Genomic DNA, 21,224 nt, shown 5'->3' on the forward strand with positions numbered 1-21,224 from the left:
TATTTCAAGTTACATATTTAAAATATAGTCAATAGATGGCACTAAACTTGCTTTTAGTGTAGTGAGGTTCAACGCGCGAATTTTTACTGCTTAAAATCAAACGGTACTGCTTTGTTTGATGATTGTTCATTGTTTTTTGTTTATTACCCTTTGAAATTTGAGGGAATTATTCATGACAGATCTTAATGTTTTGATAGAGATATGCCATTATTTATCACTAACATTTACTCGAAATAGTTTTCAGATATTCGTGATGACGAGAAACCCACTTGAAGTAAATATTTATTCTTAAGACGGCTGGTATGGGTATTAGCGCTTCAATTAAAATAAAGTACAGAACAATGTTTTGACCTCCTTAGGTCATCTTCAGGTTAACGACCTAAGAAGATTGAAACGTTGTTCTGTACTTTATTTTAATTAAAGTGCTAATACCCATACCAGCCATCTTGAGAATACAGGTTTCGCATATAATTATAAATGATATATATATTTCGCTCTTTGTATAAAGTGAGGAATAGTATCTCAATCATTTCTTATTTACAAGGTACAACATCTTTCATATCATAATTTACTACTTTACGATGATATTTTTAGTGATGTCGGTGTATATATATATATATATATACATATATATTTCGTATTCTATAAAGCCCAAAACTTAATATAATAAATCTTGGTACGTTTGTTAACAAGGGTAGTTTCAAGCTGAGTACAACGTTAAAATCAGGGGTTCGATTCCCTTCGGTGAACTCAGTATATAGCCCGATGTGACTTTGCTATAAGAAAACACATACACACACTCAATCTGAGTAAGTTATTGCTACATGTTAATGTTTCTATAGTTTTCTCGTGTTTTCTCTATGCCAGAATAATTTTCTTATATAAATTAATTAATTTGTTTGTTACGGTTCTTCTCCAGTAACTCAGCGGTACTCGTATAGGCTTAAAAAGCTAAATTCAGGTTTCAATACCTGTGGTTGGCAGGACACAGATACCCCAATGTATAACTGAACAAGAATCAAACTATTACAGTTAAACATTTACTTATATAGGTCTGGTGCGTTAAAGTGTGACATTATACTCTGTGCTGCTTATTATGATTTCTACTTCTATTTTTGCAAAACATGTATATTCTTTAAACGTAACAAACTTTTTGAAGTAAAATCGTATTATGGGGGAAATGAGTTTGTACAGAACACTAGTGTTACTGTTAATTATGCAAAAAATAATGAAGAGAAACAATAGCATACCTGTACATCTTACAAACCAACCTGCTGACTTTTATTGGTAAGTCAAACGTTTTTTTTATTTTGCTATAGTCTGTAATCGATTATTAGTTGTTTGATTTCGAGATGCATGATGGTGACCTTTGACCCTTATTATCTTAATATAATTCCCGAAGAACGCCGAAGGACATGTGACGTCATATGTAAAAGAGGAGGAAGACAAGAGTCTCAGAAAATGGCGTTTTGTTGGAGTGTGAGTGATCGGACGTAGCTAAGTGGGGGCACACTCTAGTTTGTCATTCATGAAAAGCGTACTTTGTGGATTACCACTATTCTTAGTTTAGTGATATAATGGCAGCAAATATGTATAGAGTTGGAGGTAAGTTTTTAGTTTAGTTGATAGTTATCCTTATAAGTTCTAGGTTATATTGACACGACACGTTCTTTGGAGACAAGCCACCGGCCGATGGCCGAACTAAGGTTCATGCTTTAGGCCTATCGAACCTTTCGGCGATAACGGATAGTGTTGCATTAGCGCTGGAGGTCCGATAAAAAAAATCGTAAATACTTGAATAATTCGTATAATGAATGAAAATAAAGTTACTCATTTATTACAGTTAATAAGACTCTTAAATCATTTTAAAATTATTAATTCAGGTGAATATTGTTTTTAGTAAATTGGCGATTCGTACTTTGTGCGTGGTTTACTTTTTTCGGCAACCGCTAGGTTTGAAATAAACTTATGAATTAGACAAAGCTTGTTTAAGTATAAGTAGTGTGAATGTGAGATTATTTCTGTATCGTTACTAAGGGATTAATGTTTTATAGGTTTGGATTTTTTTTTTTTTTTAGTTTTCAGTTTGTTTGTGATTCATACATACTATTATTGAATAAAGAAATATTTGTCTTCGCAGATTATGTCTATTTTGAAACCTCATCCACGGCATCGTATCAAATTCGACGAATTGAAGAATTAATTAAGGTAAGTGAGAGCAGTATCGTTTTGATAACATTACGATAATATACGTGCATTGGTATTGATATCCTAGGGACGAATTCAAAACTCTTTATTCTTAATCGGGTAGATTCAGGTAAACTTCCACGCAGCATAATGTATTTGTTCTTTCACTTTCTGTCTGTTTGGTCGTCAAAGGACAACCCACCGCTACAATAATGTAGATTCACGCGGCGCGGAAAAAAGGTCTAGGCCGGCACGATTAAGTTTTTTAGAGTTCTGTTACAGTTATATATGCTAGTAGATTTAAGGTATACAGTTAGGAGTTAAAATCCAAATTTATTTTAAAGTAATTATGTAATTTATTTGTAGCATTTAAATTAAAATTTAGTAATAATATATGTGCATTAACGGCAGGGATTAACATTTTATTTACACATTAATTAAAGTTAGATTTTCATATTTATGCCAGACTCCAAATGGAAATGTAGAAGCCAAAGTGATGTGTTTTTATAGAAGAAAAGATATCTCAAGTTCACTGGTTCTAATGGCTGACAAACATCAAAGTAAGCAACTTTTAAAATTCTAAGTTTCAAACTTTTCTTTTACTATTTTCTGTTTATAGTTGAACAATACTTGTTTCCCATAACTTGCATAAATTGGTGAACTAATTAACAAAGTTGAAGGACAGCCCACTGCTGCTACAATGATGTAGGTTTATATAACTAAATTAAGAGATATAGAATCAAAAGTGGGATATTTGATAATTTGTGGTATACAAAACAAAAAATATAAAATACACCTTTATGTAATAGTTATTAATTTTTATGTTTTAAGGTTAGAATATAAATAAAACTAAAATATAGAAGGTTGGAAACATTATAAGACAACACCTGCAAGTTAAAACAATCTGATTTAATTACAGGTGAATAAATGAGTAACTCCTCAATATGTGATTTTTCGAGTTTGTTTTTGATAATGTAATCACAGATATTATACTAATTTGTAGTAATTTCTGAGAAGAAAATGTATCTGTGTGAAAACTAATATCACAGTGTATTTATAACAGGTTGTAAAATTTACTTCTGTCAAATTATAAATTTTTAAAAGATAGCTATTTTATGAACATTGAGAACATTTTTATACCCATAATTCATGGGAAGGGTTTTTCCTCAAGTAAAAACCTTTGTTTAATCTATATATAAGTGAAGATTCAATAAATATATCAATTATTTTACATAGCTTTTTAAAGCTATAAATATATCAATTATTTTACATAGCTTTTTAAAGCTAAAATGATTTTAGGCTGTGTAAAACTGTTTGAAGATTTTATTTTAATGGTGTATTGAATAAAAGGTTTTTGTTTATATTCCATTTAAAAATAGGACAAAATATGTGATGGTGAGAAGGGTTCATTTATTGCTTTTCTACTTTGTACTTTTATACTTTGTAGAAGTATATAACCTCATTGTAAATTGAAGTTGTAATATATTTAAAGTCAACATTTAATTAATATTTAAACCAGTGTACTTTAAGACTGCATTATTTGATACTTCAGTGTATTTCTTGATAAAGGTACAACACTAGGACTTCAAGATGTAAATAAAATCAATATATTTTTTAACCTAAAGATAATGGTAACAGGCAAACAGAAAACTAGTTTGTTTGTATTTGCAGAATGTTGAACTGGCAATGCTCCAAGTCCTCAGTGGTGAACCAACGTTATATTTCTAAGTTTATGAACTACAAGTTACCTACTGGTTGTGTGTGATATCCTGTTTCTCATTTAAAGTGTTTATGTTTACAGAATAATCTGCTACATTATTATTACTTCCAAACACCTTCAGTAAAAATTAAGAAACCTAACTTGAATTTAGAGTAATCTGACCTCAGAAAGAATTGCAATATATTTATTTTGTATTCAATAAATATTCTTTAATTGATGCTCATTTGAAAAGGTAACTTTAAAAATCAGCCTAAAAGTGATCCAAGTTTATTGCAATTAAAGAACAGAGTTTGAAAAAGAATAAGAATTAGTCAACTGAGGCTGTTCTCTGAACAGTTGAATGTCATTTTTTTTAAATCACTTGTGGCTGATGTAGCTTAGCTTGGAAAGCTGATAGTGAAGAGGAAAACTTTGTGTGTGTGTAGCTTGTCTGTTTTAATTTTCTTTTGTATTATTTCATAAAGTTTGTCCATCACTCCATCCTCAGTGACAAATTTTAAAAAATGAATGAATTTCCCCATGTGATTGGTGATAAGCTTTTCACATGATTTAGTTGGATTCATGAGAGCTGATACAGTTTGAAACTGCAGTATACAGCAGGTCCTGGTTTAGTTTTTGTTACCTGATTTGAGCATAATACATTTGTTTCAATCATGCAGTATATTTTAAAAGCACAGTGTTTATATGACTATTTTAAATTGGAAAGCATAGAGCAGCTTGTAACAAACTAAAATTAACTTTACTTTAAAGTAATCTCTCTTTTCACAAGAAAATTAATTGGTAGTATCGTTTTGAGGCCCTAAATAAAATGGAGTTTATCACAACAGATTTATATGGTCATACCTGGTACTGTGAAAATTTGTATTTAGGTTGTGAACTTTTCTATTAAATTTGTTCTTAAAAATATTTTTTCAAGAGATACTTTGAATCTTAAAAAAAGTTTTGCTAATTAGATTGTAAAATTTATACTTTTCTCTTTGTTGTGAGGTTTGCTGTTTTTAGGCCAGTACTATCATCACATATCCTTAACTAAAAACTCATTAGCTCGTTGTCCTTTACTGATATTTAATAGCAAAATGATATGTTTAAACTTATGAAGGTTGAACATTTTTATGTTTTAGTTTCAAAAAGTCTTTCATTAAAAACCTTAATGAGTTTTTTTCTTGAAAGCTTTTCCCAAGTATTACTTCATACAATCAGGATAGTAGTTTTCATATGCTAAAAATGTGCATAGATCATCATCCAATACAAATGACAGAATTACATTTCTGTGGTGTCTATAGCAAATGCTACAACTTATTGCAGCTCATTTCTCAAGGTGGAATTATGTTTGTGGTGAGTGGACCTCCCAGAGAAGGTTTTGTTCATTCGGTTTACTTCCTTTGGGCTCTGAACATCCATCCATGTGTTTATCATGCCTGGCAAGTCACAAAAGGGATGGAAGAATTCTGGTTGAGGGGTCCAGCTCCAACACACTATTTTGGCCTTGAATTCTTGTAGATGGATAGCCAGGGTCAGTTGGCTCATCCTATTGGGCTAGGATCAATTGAGTACCAGTGTTGTGGACATTGTGTCTGATGCTAGTGTTTGGGTATAGTGTTCATGAAACTTTGGCATTGGTGCAGTGTCCTTGTTTGCCATTGTAGTGCATCCCCTCATAGGGTTTCATGATTCTTTTGTTCTTGCTCTAGGTGGGTGGAGGAGAAAGAGGTACAGCATTTGAAAATGGTTCACAACATTTTTTACTCTGGGGCTCAGAAGTTATTGTCGCTACCTTCATCTCGAATATATACTGCTGTACTATGCTGGACTGCTTTAGTGGGAATACAGACATCTTTCTTTACTTTCAACAGAGTCTTTCTCAAGCTGTGTGCAGAGTCTTTTGCTGCCTTTGAATAAGTGTGTTGACAAGTCCATGTCTATTTCTGTCACATCTGTGTTCCCAACATTCCTTCCAGTGACTGCTTGGGTCCAATTCCTTCAGTCCTAGCTTCTAGCATATACTCGAGTCCATCCTCTTCGGCCCTGAGGTGAAGAATGATTATTCATTCTTGTCCTCAGTTACTGGAATCTACATATACTGACAAAAACTTGATCCACATCAGAATCTATGGAGGTCAAAAGACCTTCTTCAATAAAGAATAATGAAATCATAAACCAAAGGGTTCTCCACCTAGTTCTTCTCCAGTGGAACTGTTGAGGCTTTATTCTAATCTGGATGACATTAAAGCCTTCATTGATTTCTATCATCCTGTTGTGTCTTTCTTTACAGGAAACATTTCTGAAACCTGTTGATACCATCATCTTTCAGCAATTTTCTTTATAGTGAAATGTGATGGACAAGTGTATGGAGAGGTGGCATTGCTAGTAGACCAGCATCTGTCTGTTCTGTCTTTTCCACTTCATACACCCTTCAAGGCCTTAGCCATCCATGTTTTCATGGAGGCCTATGATCAATCAGACATTGATGATTTCATTGAACAGTTGCCATCTCCATTTTTAATCCTGGAGGTCTTTGATGAACATAATTCTCTCTGGGGTGGTGCTAATATTGTTGGGAGGGGTCATTGCTTAGAATGCAGGATTTCAGATCACAACCTTTTGCTCTTCAGTACTTGTTCCTATATTTATTTTCATGCACCTAGTCAGTCTTTTACTGCTCTTGATCTCTCTGTCTTCTCCCCTTGACTTTTCTCTCACTTTTCTTGGAGAGGGCTGACAGTGACCCATGAGGCAGTGATGATCTTTCTATCATTTTAAAAGAAGGAGACTGGCCATGGTAGATGCCACCTGACATGAATGTCGTGGTGGAGATTGGACCAGGCCAGTTGGTCCACTGGATGTCTTTTGGAACTTGATCCTGCTATCTTCTATATGCCATCGACAGATGACTGCATGGGAGCAGTAACTGACTGTGTTGTTCAAGCAGCTGCTCAATCTATTCCTAAAATCTTGACATGTTTTCCATGGTGGAGCCCTGCCTGCCAAGTGGCACGAAAGGATTAAAAATGGGCCTGGAATACCTTTCATAGGTAACTCACACTTTAAAACTGCATTGCTTTCCAGCTCAGTTGGTAAGACATCAAAGCCAGAAGGAATCTTGGATTAAATTTACAGCTAGCATTTCTTTAACCACCAGTTCCAGAATTGTATAGGACTAGATGCAGAAGGTCAGTGGACAGAATACTTCTCCCCTTTTGTCCAGAGCATCACCACTACTCTTGGTGAGAGCTCTCCTCATACATCTAGCACTTTTGTTTCACCCCCTCACTTTCTTGTCCATCAAGTCTTGGGCAGAATAATCACCTCCTAGCTTTCAGGCCAGTTGTCTCTATGACTATAATCACTCCTTTACACTGGTAGAACTCAAGCTTACTATTCAGTGGTCTGGCAGTACATCAGTCAGGCCTGATGATATTCAGTATGAGATGCTGCACTGTCTCTCTCTTGGTGTTATTCTGGTTGTTTTTAGCCAGATCTGGCAGGAGAATATTTTTCTTGATGCTTGGTGCTGGGCTGTTGTCCTCCCTTTATATAAGCGTGGGAAGGATCCCAAGATTACTTCTAACTCTCTTTCAATTACTTTGACAAGCTATCTCTGTGAAGTCTTATAGAGGATTTATTGATGAAGAACCAAACAACCTCCTCTTACCCAGCCACTTGGTGTGGATTCCTGTTTGTGGTGAGGGGACCTCCCAGGAAGGTTCTGTTCTTTCAGTTTACCTCCTCTGGAATCTAAACATCCACCCACTGTTTGCCGTGAAGGGGAGGAGAGGATCCTGGTGGTTGAGGGGTCCAACCCTAACACACCACTTTGGCCTTGAATTCCTGTAGACGGGTGACCTTTGGGTGGCTCCCCTTGGGTCAGTCGGCTGGTCCACTTGGGCTAGAGTCAACCAAGTACTGGTGTTGGAAGTTCTCAATGGGTGTTGTGGACATTGTGTCTGATACTGGTGTTTGGGTATAGTGCTCACGAAACCCTGACGTTGCTGCAATGTCCTTGCATGACATTGTAGGGCTCCATGGTGGGTGGGGTCAGTGGGTACTGAAATTTTCCTTTCTTCCTGTGGATCCTCCTTCAAAAAATTAAAATAAAATAGTGAAAAAACAGTCAATAGGTAAACGACCACGTCTTGAAGACTGAGCAGCAATCTTCAACATCTGTAACACCTGTACCCCATTTTTTATTATTACATTCTCTTTCAGAAAAACCTTCAGAGCAAATGTCCCCCTTTTTTATTCAGAAGGGTCTAGAGGGACTTGCTGGCTCTCCAAAGTCAGTAAAGAAGCTTCGATCTGGAGACATATTGGTTGAAACATCCACATCCCAACACAGTGAACTCCTGTTGAATTCAAAGGCAATTGGGGATGTACCTATTGAGGTTACCCCTCATGCTACCTTGAGTTCATCATGAGGAGTTATTGTTGAGAGGAACTTGAAGAACATCCCCAAGTCAGAGATTCTTGCTGGTCTCTCCATTCAAGGAGTTTCTGCAGTGAGGCACATCTCCACTTGCAAAGATGGAACTATACTGCCAACAAATATCCTTGTTTTGACATTTACATCACCATGTGCACCTGCCACCATCAAGGTAGGTTATCTAATATGCAGGGTGCAGCCGTACATTCCAAACCCTCTTTGATGTTTCCAATGTCAGAGGTTTGGCCACTCAAAGATGTCCTGTCGTAGTTCTCTGACATGTGCTCGTTGTGGAGGCAAGGACCACGATCCCTATGAGTGTCACACAGACCCACATTGTGTCACCTGCAATGGTTCCCACCCTTCCTACTTTCGTTCTTGCTTAAAATGGTTGAAGGAAAAAGTTATCCTGAGGCTTGGAAATTGCTGTTCGCCACTCCATCTCGGACATATGCTGCTGCACTTTGTTCCACAACTACAGTGGGAGTGCAAACAGATCTCTCTGTGCCTCCAAGAGAACCATTTTCAAAACAAATGAAAAGCCTTTTCCTCCATTGTTAAAAAGGTTGATGAATCGACTTCTACACCCATCTCTGTTCCTCCCATACAGTCCAACAAATCTCAAGATCCACATCCTTCAGTTTCAAATACAGGCATTTCTTCTGATACATCCTTTTCTCCACCTCCACGATGCAAAACAATCATTCGTTCCCGTCCTCAGTCACTGGAATCCCCTTCCAACAACAAAGACCTGCCCAATCAACCCAGGGAAGGATCCATGGAGGTCGATAGACCTCCTCCAAATAAGGACAGTAAGGAAAAAAGACGTGGTTGTAAACAGAAGGGTTCTCCAGCCACTTCGCCTACCCCGTCATTAAAAATGGCCACCTTGATACAATGGAACTATCGAGGTTTACGTTCTAATCTGGATGATATCACAACACTGAATGCTTCCTACCATCCTGTATGTCTTTCCTTACAAGAAACATTTCTAAAACCTGCTGATACAGTTACCATTCGGCAGTTTTCTCTGTACAGAAATGACAGGCTGTGTGATGGACGAGTACATGGAGGGGTGGTACTATTGGTTGATCAGCATGTGCCCACCCTGTCTTTGTCACTCAACACACCCTTGGAGGCCGTAGTCATCCGTGTTTCCTTGGGTCATACCATCACTGTTTGCTCTCTCTACCTCTCCCCTGGAGAGACATATGATCAATCAGACCTTGATGCTCTCGTTGAACAGTTGCCGTCTCCATTTCTAATCCTGGGGGACTTTAATGGACATCATCCCCTCTGGGGAAGTGCTGTTATTGATAGGAGGGGTTGCTCTGTAGAGCGTATGCTCTCTGATCACAATCTTTCTCTCTTCAATACTGGTTCTTCCACTTATTTTCATGCACCTAGTCAGTCTTTTACTGCTATTTATTTATCGGTTTGCTCCCCTTAATTATTTTCCCATTTTTCATGGAGGGTTGACAATAATCCACTGGGCAGTGATCATTTTCCTATACTTTTGAGAGAGACTGGCCGTGGTTGATGCCACCCTACCCACGTGCCTCGGTGGAAGCTGGACCAGGCAGACTGGTCCACTTTCACTGCTCTTGCAGAACTTGATCCTGCCATCATGAATGAGCCATCAATAGACAATTGTGTGGCAGCAGTAACTGACTGTATTGTACAAGCAGCTGCTCAGTATATTCCTAAAACCTCGACACGTTTTCCACAATATTCTTGTCCATGGTGGAATTCTGCTTGCCACTTGGCACGGAAGGCTCAAAAACAGGTCTGGGATACTTTCCGTAGATATCCCACACTTTCGAACCTCATCGCTTTCCAATGCACATGCTCGGTGGGCAAGATGTCAAAGCCAGAAGGAATCTTGGATTAAGTTCACAACTAGCATATCTTCTACCACCAGTTCCAAGGTCATATGGGACAGGATTCGAAAGGTCAGTGAGCACTACAATTCTGTCTCCCTCTCCATCTTGCTCTCTGATGGTAGCTGATGTCCAGACCATCGCCGATACTATAGGTGAAAGCTTTTGCCAGGTATCTAGCACTTCTGCTTGTTCCTCCACCTTCTTGGCCATCAAGACTCGGGCAGAGCGTTCACCTCTTTCCTTTCGAACTGACTGTCTTTTTTGACTATAATTGTCCCTTTACACTGGTGGAACTGAAATTGGCTCTTCATTGGTCTGGCAGTGCATTGGTTGGACCAGATGATGTACACTACGACATGCTGCACTATCTCTCTCCTGTTTCTCTTGATATTCTTCTACTTGTTTTTAACTGGATCTCGCAGGAGAATGTTTTTCCTGATGCTTGGCACCAGGCTATTATCTTACTCTTTGCTAAGCCTGGGAAAGATCCCAAGATTCCTTCACACTACCATCCAATTGCTTTGTCGAGCTGTCTCTGTAAGACCTTCGAGAAGATGGTTAATGCTTGTCTTGTTTGGTTCCTTGAATCAAACAACCTCCTCTTGCCCATCCAGTGTGGGTTTCAACGACAACATTCCACCAAGGACCACCTAATTCGACTTGAAGCATCAATCAGAGAAGCCTTTCTCAAATGCCAACATCTTGTTTCAATATTCTTTGATGTTGAGAAGGCTTATGACACAACATGGAGCTGTGGCATTTTGCAAGACCTCCATATATATGGGTTGCATGGCTATTTACCTATGCTTATTAAAAAAAATTTTAATGGACAGGAGATTCCAAGTTAGTGTGGGTTTGACACTTTCCCCTTCTTTTGTACAGGAACTTGGGGTCTCAGGGCTGTGTTTTGAGTGTCACACTTTTCAGTATAAAGATAAATGCCATCACTGAACAACTCCCTCTCACTGTTGCAAACAGGCTCTATGTTGACGACTTTCACATCTCATATCAGTCATCGAACATGAGATATATTGAGCGGTCAAATGCACAAGCTGAAGTGGACTATCCTCCATGTCCTCTCTCTAAAACCATTGTTGGGGAGCAATGATCCATGATCCTGACACTATGTTAAAGATCATAGTGGTTCCTGAGACTTCTTATTCTTTGACAAACCTTATACCACTTAAAGCAGCTATGGTCAAATCATTGAACATCCTCCATGTCTCTCTACTGCCAGTTGGGAGCAGATCGATGTTCTATGTTAAAGATATATTGTGCTCTTATTCGATACTGGATCATTGATCTTGGCTCTGCCATTCATCATCATACTGGACCTTATTCATCATCAAGGACTTTGACTCTGCACTGGGGCTTTCTGCACCTTCCCAGTTCAGAGCTTATATGTGGAATCTCACGAACCTTCTCTGCACCTTTGCCGTTTGCAACTGTCTTTACTGTATTCTTCGAAACTTCGCTCCTTACCAAAGCATCCTACTTGGGGATGTGTTGTTTTTCCTCAGTGGGCCTTTCTTTTTCAAAACAGGCAATCTGCTTTTGCTCCTTTTGGCCTTCGCATCCAGGCACAATTGGATGAATTGGGTCTGTCCTTGGAAAACATTGTAGAATCCACAGGTCAGCCCATCCCCCTATGGCTTATTACAGCCTTCAAATGTGACCTTTCTTTAAGTCATCTGAAAAAGGCAGATACTCCCAATTGGAAGAACTGTCTTTTATTTACTGAACATCATTCAAACACCCATTTCTATTCCAATTTATACAGATGGTTCAAAATCAGGTGACTCTGTAGGCTCTGCAATGGTTTTTTGCAGTTCGGTGGTTGCGCGCAAAATCCCCTCTACAACTTCTGTGTTCACTGCTGAACTGTATGCCATATCTCTTGCCCAGGATCATATTGAAGCTGAGCAGTACTCCGACTGCACTATTTATACTGACTTCCTTAGTTCTCTGCTGGCCTTTGAATGACTTCACATTGACTCACACCCTGTTTATGCTGATATTCATAACCGACTGGCCCATTTCTCGTTAACGTCTACTTCTATCCAGTTTTTCTGGATACCAGGCCACGTTGATATTCGTGGGAATGTGCTTGCAGACATGGCAGCTAAATCTATCTGCTCTAACACTATCACCACTGTGCCTATTCCGTACATGGACTATGGTCCCGTATTCAAGGCTCAGCTCAGTGCCAGCTGGCAGTCCACTTGGAGTGAGCAACGTGACAACAAGCTTTTTCAAATAAAACCCTATATTGGGCTTTGGCCGTCTAGCTTCCATAATGTTCAGAAGGAGGGAGTTGTTCTAACTAGACTACGCATTGGTCACAGTTTTTTAACTCGTTTTCTTTTATCTGGAACTGTTGCATCAGTGTGTAGTTTGTGTAACACTCAAATCACTGTAAGCCACATTTTACTTTCCTGCCATCATTACGACTCTCAATGACGGCACTACTTTAAACATGTTCTGTCCCAGGGTTTGTCTGTGAAATTGGACAGTGTTATTGGTGATGGTGACACTGTCCACCTTGATAAGGTTTTTAGTTTTTTAATGATCATTAATCTTTTTAACCTCATTTAAATGTTTGTTATTTATTCATTACACCTTGTTAATTGTGGTTCCCTTTTCAGAGTCTCAATCTCTCTAGTTCAATTTGACATTGTAAAATGGCCAGCACGCTAAATAACTCGACACCAGGACTGGAAAGGCCAACTTCAGGTGACTAACGCTGCTGCTTGAACTACTTGTTATTTTTCCTGGCGAGTTATTATTACACTTTTGCTGCATGTCATTTAACACTTTTATTACTTTACCTTTTAGTACCGGCCATAATGACACATAACCTGGAACCAGGACTGGAAAGACCAACTTCAGGTGACTGATGGTGGTTCTTGTACTTACCTGTTAGTCTTCCTGGTGGATTATGATCATTACCATTTTGCTAGAGAAAGTCCTTTACAACTTCTCTTACTCTGTTTTCTCTCTTAACACTAGTTGTGTGAGGCAGGATTTTCCACTCTTATCAATATAAAAACAAAGAATAGGAACAGATTGGATGTTGGAGATGACATGAGATTGGCTCTAACAAACGCTCGGCCACGAATTTCAAAGCTTGCTGCTGAAATGCAACATCAGGCATCTCACTAGCTGGGTTGGATCGCTGTTCAAACCTATGTTAATATTATTTTAAGAAATATATGTTCTTTTTGTGAATTCAGGTTGGACCAATGTGATTTAATTTGCTAATAAATAATTACAGAATTTTTAAATATTTTTTTAGATGTTTCTTTCCCTCTCCTTCACAGAAAATAAAAGAAAAATTAAGCTGCTGATAGTAAGCCCTAAGTAGGGGTCACATGGGTTTCAAACTTTTAGGTAAGGGGTCATGAGTGCCAAAAGGTTGGGAAACCCTGGTATACATGAACACCTCTATTGTTTCTATCTTCACTGCAAAGTTGTATGCCATTTTTGTTGCCATAGATCACATAGAAGCTATGCAGTATACTAATTGTACTATTTATACAGATTCTTAGCTCTCCAGTGGCTCTGGAATTACTTCATGTTTATTCTTACCTTGTTCTCATCTACATTCAAAACCAATTGGCCCATTTTTCTCTATCTTTTGTTTCTATCCAGTTTTTCTGTATACCAAGGTATTTCGGTATTCACGGGAACAAGTTTGCTGACACAGCAATTAAGTCTGTTTGCTCTGGTGCTATCACTGCTGTGTCTGTCTCATATATGGAATATGGTCCTGAATTCAAAGCTTAGTTCTGCGCCACTTGGCAGTCGACTTGGAGTGAGCAATGTGATAACAAGCTTTTCCAGGTCATACCTTCTGTTGCTCTTTGGCCATCTTGTTTCTGTAAGATTCGGAAGAAAAATATTTTCCTAGCTAGGCTACATGTTGGTTGCAGTTTTTTAACTCTTTGTTTTCTTTTATCTGTAACTGAGGCACCAATGTATGGCATTTGTGACACTCATCACATTTTACTGTTGTGCGGTTGTTACTGTAGGGCCATTTTAGACAATGTTGGTCATTGTTTTATTTTTATTTGATTACGTGTTCTAATAATTTTATCTTTTATTTTATTTTTTATTGGTTGTTTGGCACAGATAGCCTAGTTACTTTGTGCCAATAAACAACCAGTCAACAACTGTAGCTCAAGCACAATCATTTGTGAATACCTTATATTATGAATGCTTACCAGAATTATAATAAAAATGTGTATTCAATAATCTGTGTTATAAAGTGGTTTACTTATACATATTCATTTGTCTATTAGAAAATTCTCAAAATTTTAGATCTCTGATTGCCATAAAACTTTCTTAGATGTGCTCCAGAAGGATAATGTAAACCACTTTCTTTATTTTCTCCTTAACTTGTTTATCAGCCATTTAATTTTGCCCCTATAATTACAGGGATAGGTCTAGGATTTTCTATTTTGGAAGCCAGTTTTAAAATTAGTTGCTCATAATAATTATATCCTTATCTTGAACATTTTGGATACAAAAACATAAATCTAAATTTTTAGTATATGTAGAATAAGTAAAAATTCACAACTACTTAGTCTAAAATACACCAGTTATTAGAATTTTATATTGTCACCTGAATTTATTATTGTTTTAAAATCATAATGTTTGTTAACAATAGATTTGCAACAAATTTTACATATCACTTGATCTTAATAGCTTTAATAGTTTGCCATTAATCATGCAAAAAAAACAAAAAACTGCTTGGTGAAAAAAATTAAGGAGGGTGTATGCTTGAGTATACACGTCTACTGCCTTAGCATCTACTTTGTAAACACTCATTGTTATGATTCTTGGTTCAGAGGAATTTTTAAACTTGTTAATTATTCATTTTCTCCTTTTTTTTTCTTCCAAATTTTATTGCCATTTGAATTTTCCTCCCATTTTTCTACCTCTTAAAATCTGATCATCATAAAGGCCAGGTGTGCTTTTGTTAAATAGTGTTGGACCATGAATCCAAGGGTTTATAGGTTGCATCTCATTGACATAAAAATACACTTGGAACTTTGTTTTAATTTTTATTGGTTATTTGACAGTTTCAAGCTCTCCTTTGCAATTGTCTTAATATCAATTTTTTTTTAAAAATGTTATTTATTCTTTTGGGGAATTTAAAATGTTTCAAAATAAAAAAGTTCTATGAAATGAATAATGTATATTTCTTGCTAACTTCCGTTCATTCATTTAAAAGTGAAACATTTTTTTGTAGTCTTCAAAACCAAGTAAATATTGCAAATATTGTGGCTACTTTTGCTGGTTTGAATATTTCATTTAGTAAATAATTTCGTTTTTGTGTAGTTTTAATAATTTAAATCTTAGCTTTAACTGATATCGTGTGCTCTATCCATGAAAAGTTGAATAAGGAAACCTATACAAGTTCATTAGTTGTAAGTTTTTACCATAATAGTGTGCAAATAGTTTTCTAAACTATTGAGAAATTAATGGTAGTTATTATTTAAAGTTTGTCTGGTTTTTAAGTGTAAAATTTTGTTTTTGTTTTGTTTTTTCTCAGCTTACCTTTACTGATGTGTTCTGTGAACATTCTGAAATATACTCATTTTAATACAGCTGGAAGGTTCCTTAAATGAAGTATATTTTTTGTTGTTAAAACATGTTTGGTAGACTTTCTAATATCCAACTCTCAAGCCTTGAAGAAACATGGTGAAAAAGTTAATAGAGCTTTAACTTTTATTTTTTAAAAGTTACTGAGCACCAATGAAATTCTCGATGGTTGCAGTACCACTAATGAGATTTTTATATGTAAAACAAAGAATTATTTTCTAATGTTAACAGTATATTGCAGTTTATTCATAATGATCACATGGGAAAGCATTTGGAAAATTAGAATTTATTGAACAGAACTTACCATCACTTTTGTTATATTTTCTCTTTAACTGATCCTATTTAGTACAGGTCTTTTAGTTGTGAAGTTTGTTTTTTTAATGAAATAATAAACTTCACACCTTAATTATCATATTGTTCTTTCTTCTGTTATCATCAGCATCTGTTATTTTTCCTTCTCAGCAGGGTATATATTTTGGCATACAAGATTGATGTGGGCTAATGACAATTCTTTGTACTGAGGAATATTTGTAACAATTTCTAATAGTTTTTATATGTTACACACACTATACAATAACTGTACAGACTTTTCAACACAACTTATTGCCCCTCTAACTAATATATTTTAAAGTATATTGTAATCCAAGTTTATATTTAAATCTTAATAATGTACACTGTAATAGTTATTAATCCAAATTTTACTCTAACATAATATGTTAAAATACTTATAAGAAGTTCTTTACTAAAGGGTTTTTGTTGTTTTATTTATTTATTCTTACTAAGTTTCAGGTTTTCATATGATCAAAAATTAATGGTGTAAACAGTTGAAAACAAAACAAATGCATATCTTCAGTGTTTTAAATAGCAAAATATATTATAAACACAACTACTCTGCTTTTTTCTGTTTGACTTTATTAAATCTATCTTACAGTTGAGAATTGATAAAATTGAAAAAGTTTTTCAGTAATGTAGTTCACTTGAATATTTTGCATGAATCAAAGTAATTGAGTTTGGCTTAGGTCAGAGAGGATTGACCTTTTAAGCTGAATAAAATATACTGAGTTGTCTCAATGTAATATTTCTATTGAGTATTGGTAAGCAAAGTGGAATTTTTTGGCATTTTGTAGCAAAATAAACTTTTTTAACGTATGTGTATGTATATTTAATAGCAAAGGAAAATATAGTAGTAATTATCACTACATATAGACAGAATGGTGATTTTTTATACTGTACATGTAAGTTGGATGCTAATTTTTGTGCTGCACATATAAACAGCTGGCTTGTGGTATTTGTATTCCACACAAATAGTTTGGTTGGCAGATTTTATTTGATAACTAAAACTGCCATTTCATTTTGAACTCTAATGTTAAAAGACAAGTGCCCATGTATTAAGCACTCAATAAATTAATGCTGTTTAGGAAATTTAATATTATATTTTATTCTAGTCTATTTAATGAAATGTGTATCTTTATTAGAAAACTGAAAGAAGTTGTCTGTTTCATGTTTATATTTTATTTATTTATTGGTAATTAAAGTGAGCAGTTTTTGCAAATACATTTTATTGTTGTTTAACATTACTTGCATATGTGACAGCATCTATATAGATGATACCCAAGTATCTCTATGATTAAGTCACAGTAAGTTCATGTTAAAGTGCTTAATTTGCCCTTGTTTTATGAAACATGCTTTAGTGAAAGCTGTTTTATAGAAATGAATGTGTACAGCATAACTCTGGGAATAGATATTTAGTATTTGTATTTAAAGTTGTTAATGTTTTTGTGTGTGTATGAAATTACTGTACAGTGTGTATTAGTGTGCAGCTTATAATGCATACCATGAACAGTGTGTGCATTTCTGAATTACCTAATGTGCAATTTAAAAATGGAATTTTTTGCGCCCCTACTAAAAGTTAAATAACATAAATATATGAAATATATGGTTGGTTATGAGGAACTTGATATTTTCCTAGGAATTTTATGTACACACACACACACACACACACACACACACACACACACACACACACATTGGATCTGGTTAGAGCCCCCCATTTGAAATATCACAGGTTTTGTGGAACTAATTAGAACATAAGGTACATATTGTAACAGATACAAAATATTCTACAGATTTGTTAGTGTATCCTAGTATTATGTTGTTTTACAGTACAGTACATGTTTCAAAATCTAAATTGGCCAATTGTGCAGTTTTGAAAAGTTCTTAACATAAACTCCGTTACTGATGGTTTAATTTGCTATAATGTGAGGGTTGTATTTAATTTTCTGTGCATGAAGTGTCATATAGTCTGTAAGAATAAAAAGTAACAATTTTGGTGAAGGTAAAATGATCTTGATGTCAGAAAAAAAAATAAGGATGTACTTTTTTTAATTCTATTGCATTTGGTTACCAAGTGACTTGTTTTTCAAGGATATATAAATATGAAGTTTGTTGTTATTTTATTATTTAATAAATAACAGAAAAGGTATTTTTATGAATAAAAAGTTACCATTTATGTTTATAACATAACCTTTTAATGGTAAATACCATCCAAACTGCATGTGTGTTAATAATAACTAAGTATATATTTTTCAATGTAGTATGTGTTATGTATCCTCTTTCTTTGTAGAAAGCATATATATGTATCCCAAGGAGATGATAATGTTTTTAGGGCAGATTATGGCCATTAACTAAGTTAACTAAGTTTGTGGCCCACACTTAAGAATATTCAAAGTTAGAACTGCTAATGTTATTGATCGCCCTCGTCTCTTTCTACTGTGTTGGGCTTTTATAATTGACAGTCAACAGGAAGTTTGGTTAAGAGTAAATGCTGGCTAACTGTCTCTTTCTGGTTACCAGTCTTATATTAAGGACGTCTGTATCCGACTCTGACTAAATCGTTTAGCTCATGTTGTTAAAGCGCAGAGTAGGTTGAAACAATGTTGTGAAAATTAAGTATTAATTACGAAAGTATTATCAGATCAGAAAGTGATAGGTTTTTGAATAGGTGTTGTATCTTGAATTTAAACACCGTGGAAACACACAGTGGTCAGTATAGCATCAGCCTGAGTTTTGTAAATGTTATACAAGACATCCTGTTCAAATGTTTGATACGAATAAAAAGAAAATTAAATATTTGCTTCCTTTTTTTTTACGTTACCAAGTAATTTACCTATTTTGATTCTAGTACTTGTACTATGGTAGTTTAAGTTTAGTTACAGATATTTTCGCTTTTGAAAAAGTATTGTTTATGTAATTAGTTTCAGAGCATGAAGGATAACTTTATATTTGCATAAAATTTACAAAAAAAATCGTTTTGAAACCAGAAGATTTTTTTTTATTTAGAATGTTCTTGCCCTTTGATCGCCACCGAGTATTGCTACTGGCAGGTGTTCACAGTACTGACGTTACGCACTTGTGAACGTGAAGAAGTGAAAGCTTTATTTTCCTTCAAAACACTTTTTAATTCAAGTTTCACTTCACGGTTTTGACGTTTTTCCAGGTACTGCGAGATTTGCCGGAAGTTCACTTTTCTTTAAAGTAGTGGTAAATTTAATGTCTGGTTGATTGAAAAGCAAGGTGGAGCTTGTGAGTTCTGATAGTGTAACGGATAGCTAATTTCTTTGTTTTTATTTGTCTGTTATTGATATGTTTATTATTTAAAAACCTTTTGTAATACTAATACACGCTGGATTGCAGCCGATTTTATAAAATATAAAACACATTAGGCTCACTTCAGAGTTTGCTTGAATTATCTCATAATTAGCTAAGGACTTAAAACGATCTTCATTTCTTGTCTGATCCGCTTTGTATGTTGATTTTGAATTCTTACAAACGTGTTATAGGCGGCGTGTTTGATGCGTGTAAAGTACGTCTTTTTTTCTTTATTTAATTTAAACTTTTTACAGATAATAGCATTCAAAAACTATAGAGTTTGTGTGTTTTATAGTAAAACAATTTTGAATACTCAAATAAGCAAGCCACATGACAACCACAGGCGATTTAAATTCGCGATGGAACGGAATGTATCAGAACTACATTTTGACATTGTTTGGCACTCGTAGATAATTTGATACCATGAGAAACTGATCGGTTTTGAGAAAGGTTGTAACTGCCGTATCTGACGCAAAATATTGATACGTGAAAGTTATAGTTATAAGTTCGGGAAGTTAAAATTTTCACGACAGGATATTCCTTGTACTTAATGGCATTGGGAAAAAAAGAATATGGATCAACATGGGATGCGGGACAATCCAGAAAGAAACTTCTAACAAGTCATACCGAGGTACGCGAAGTAGGACATCTTGTAACATGGGAGAATCTACGAACGCAAAGGTCAATGGCAAAATACGCCCTCGTGCTCCAGGGAATACGGTACGCAACGTAAGAAAGAAGGTTCTTCGTTTGAGAGGCGACACAAGTTGTACCCACAATATGTCCGTTCATTTGTCGCGTACCTCAATCAGTTGGAGGAGAAGGAAACGGATATTTATGATATTCCATACGAAGAACCTGTTTACCAAGCAGTAAGTCTGGGAGGTTAACTCTTATTATTGTATGTCTTTATTAGTTTGGTTGATAAACAGGGACAGTTTACTTTAACAAGATTTATTGAGGTATATCTGTGATTTTAAAACTAACATTTGTACATTTTACAAAAGCATAGTTTCTCCCTTAATTTCGAAATAATCTATCATCATTTCGCTTTCCTAATGACTTTAGGAGCTTATAATGTTTAAATTTAGTGTTTGGTCCGTGCAGTGGCTAAAGCACAGCGAATTCATTGTGATTAGATCTAAGTAAAGAGTTATAAGAATTAAAAACAGATGGTTAAGGCACTCGACTCGTAATCCGAGGGTCGCGGGATCGAATCTCCGTAACACCAAACATGCTCGCCCTTTCAACCTTAGAAACGTTATAAGGTGACGGTTAATCCCACTATTCGTTGGTAAAAGAGTAGCCCAAGAGTTGGCGATGGGTAGTCATGACTAGCTGCCTTCCGTCTAGTCTTACATTGCTAAATTAGCGACGGCTAGCACAGATAGTCTTCGTGTAGATTTGCTCGAAAAAACCAAAAACAAAACACTAATAATTCTGTTTAGAACCTTTACTTCTCGTAGCTGTCTTTAAAAGTTACTTGTTTGTTTTAACCTATTTTCAGTTAAAATTTTCAAGTGTTGCGTTGAAATAATGGCAAACAAAATTATTCTCTCATTATTTTGTACCCATGGTTGCTCCATAAAAACCTCAGAGTTTTTATGACATTTGGCGTTGGATGCTTGCGATACAGCACGTATAGCTCAGTATGCAATTTTATACACTTAACAGCAAACATTTCAAAATATTTTAAATGAAAAGAAATCAACTTAAATATTTTTGTTCTAATATAATTTATGATTATAGTATATTCAAG

The 21,224-nt window shown here is 35.5% G+C and overlaps 1 protein-coding gene across 3 annotated transcripts in view; it reads left to right on the forward strand.

Annotated features, from left to right (window-relative positions):
* The first annotated feature begins 1,416 nt into the window (after positions 1–1,416).
* Positions 1,417–21,224, forward strand: part of LOC143222819 (metastasis-associated protein MTA3-like) — a 60,115-nt gene continuing 40,307 nt past the window's right edge. For all 3 annotated transcript variants that reach the window (XM_076449885.1, XM_076449886.1, XM_076449887.1), the window contains exons 1-3: positions 1,417–1,605; positions 2,141–2,208; positions 2,654–2,747. In XM_076449885.1, coding sequence (XP_076306000.1) covers positions 1,578–1,605; positions 2,141–2,208; positions 2,654–2,747 — 190 coding nt within the window. In that variant the 5' untranslated portion in view covers positions 1,417–1,577. The remainder of the gene's footprint in view (positions 1,606–2,140; positions 2,209–2,653; positions 2,748–21,224) is intronic.

Source organism: Tachypleus tridentatus, chromosome 8 (genome assembly GCF_004210375.1).
Source record: "Tachypleus tridentatus isolate NWPU-2018 chromosome 8, ASM421037v1, whole genome shotgun sequence".
Lineage (NCBI taxonomy): Eukaryota > Metazoa > Arthropoda > Merostomata > Xiphosura > Limulidae > Tachypleus > Tachypleus tridentatus.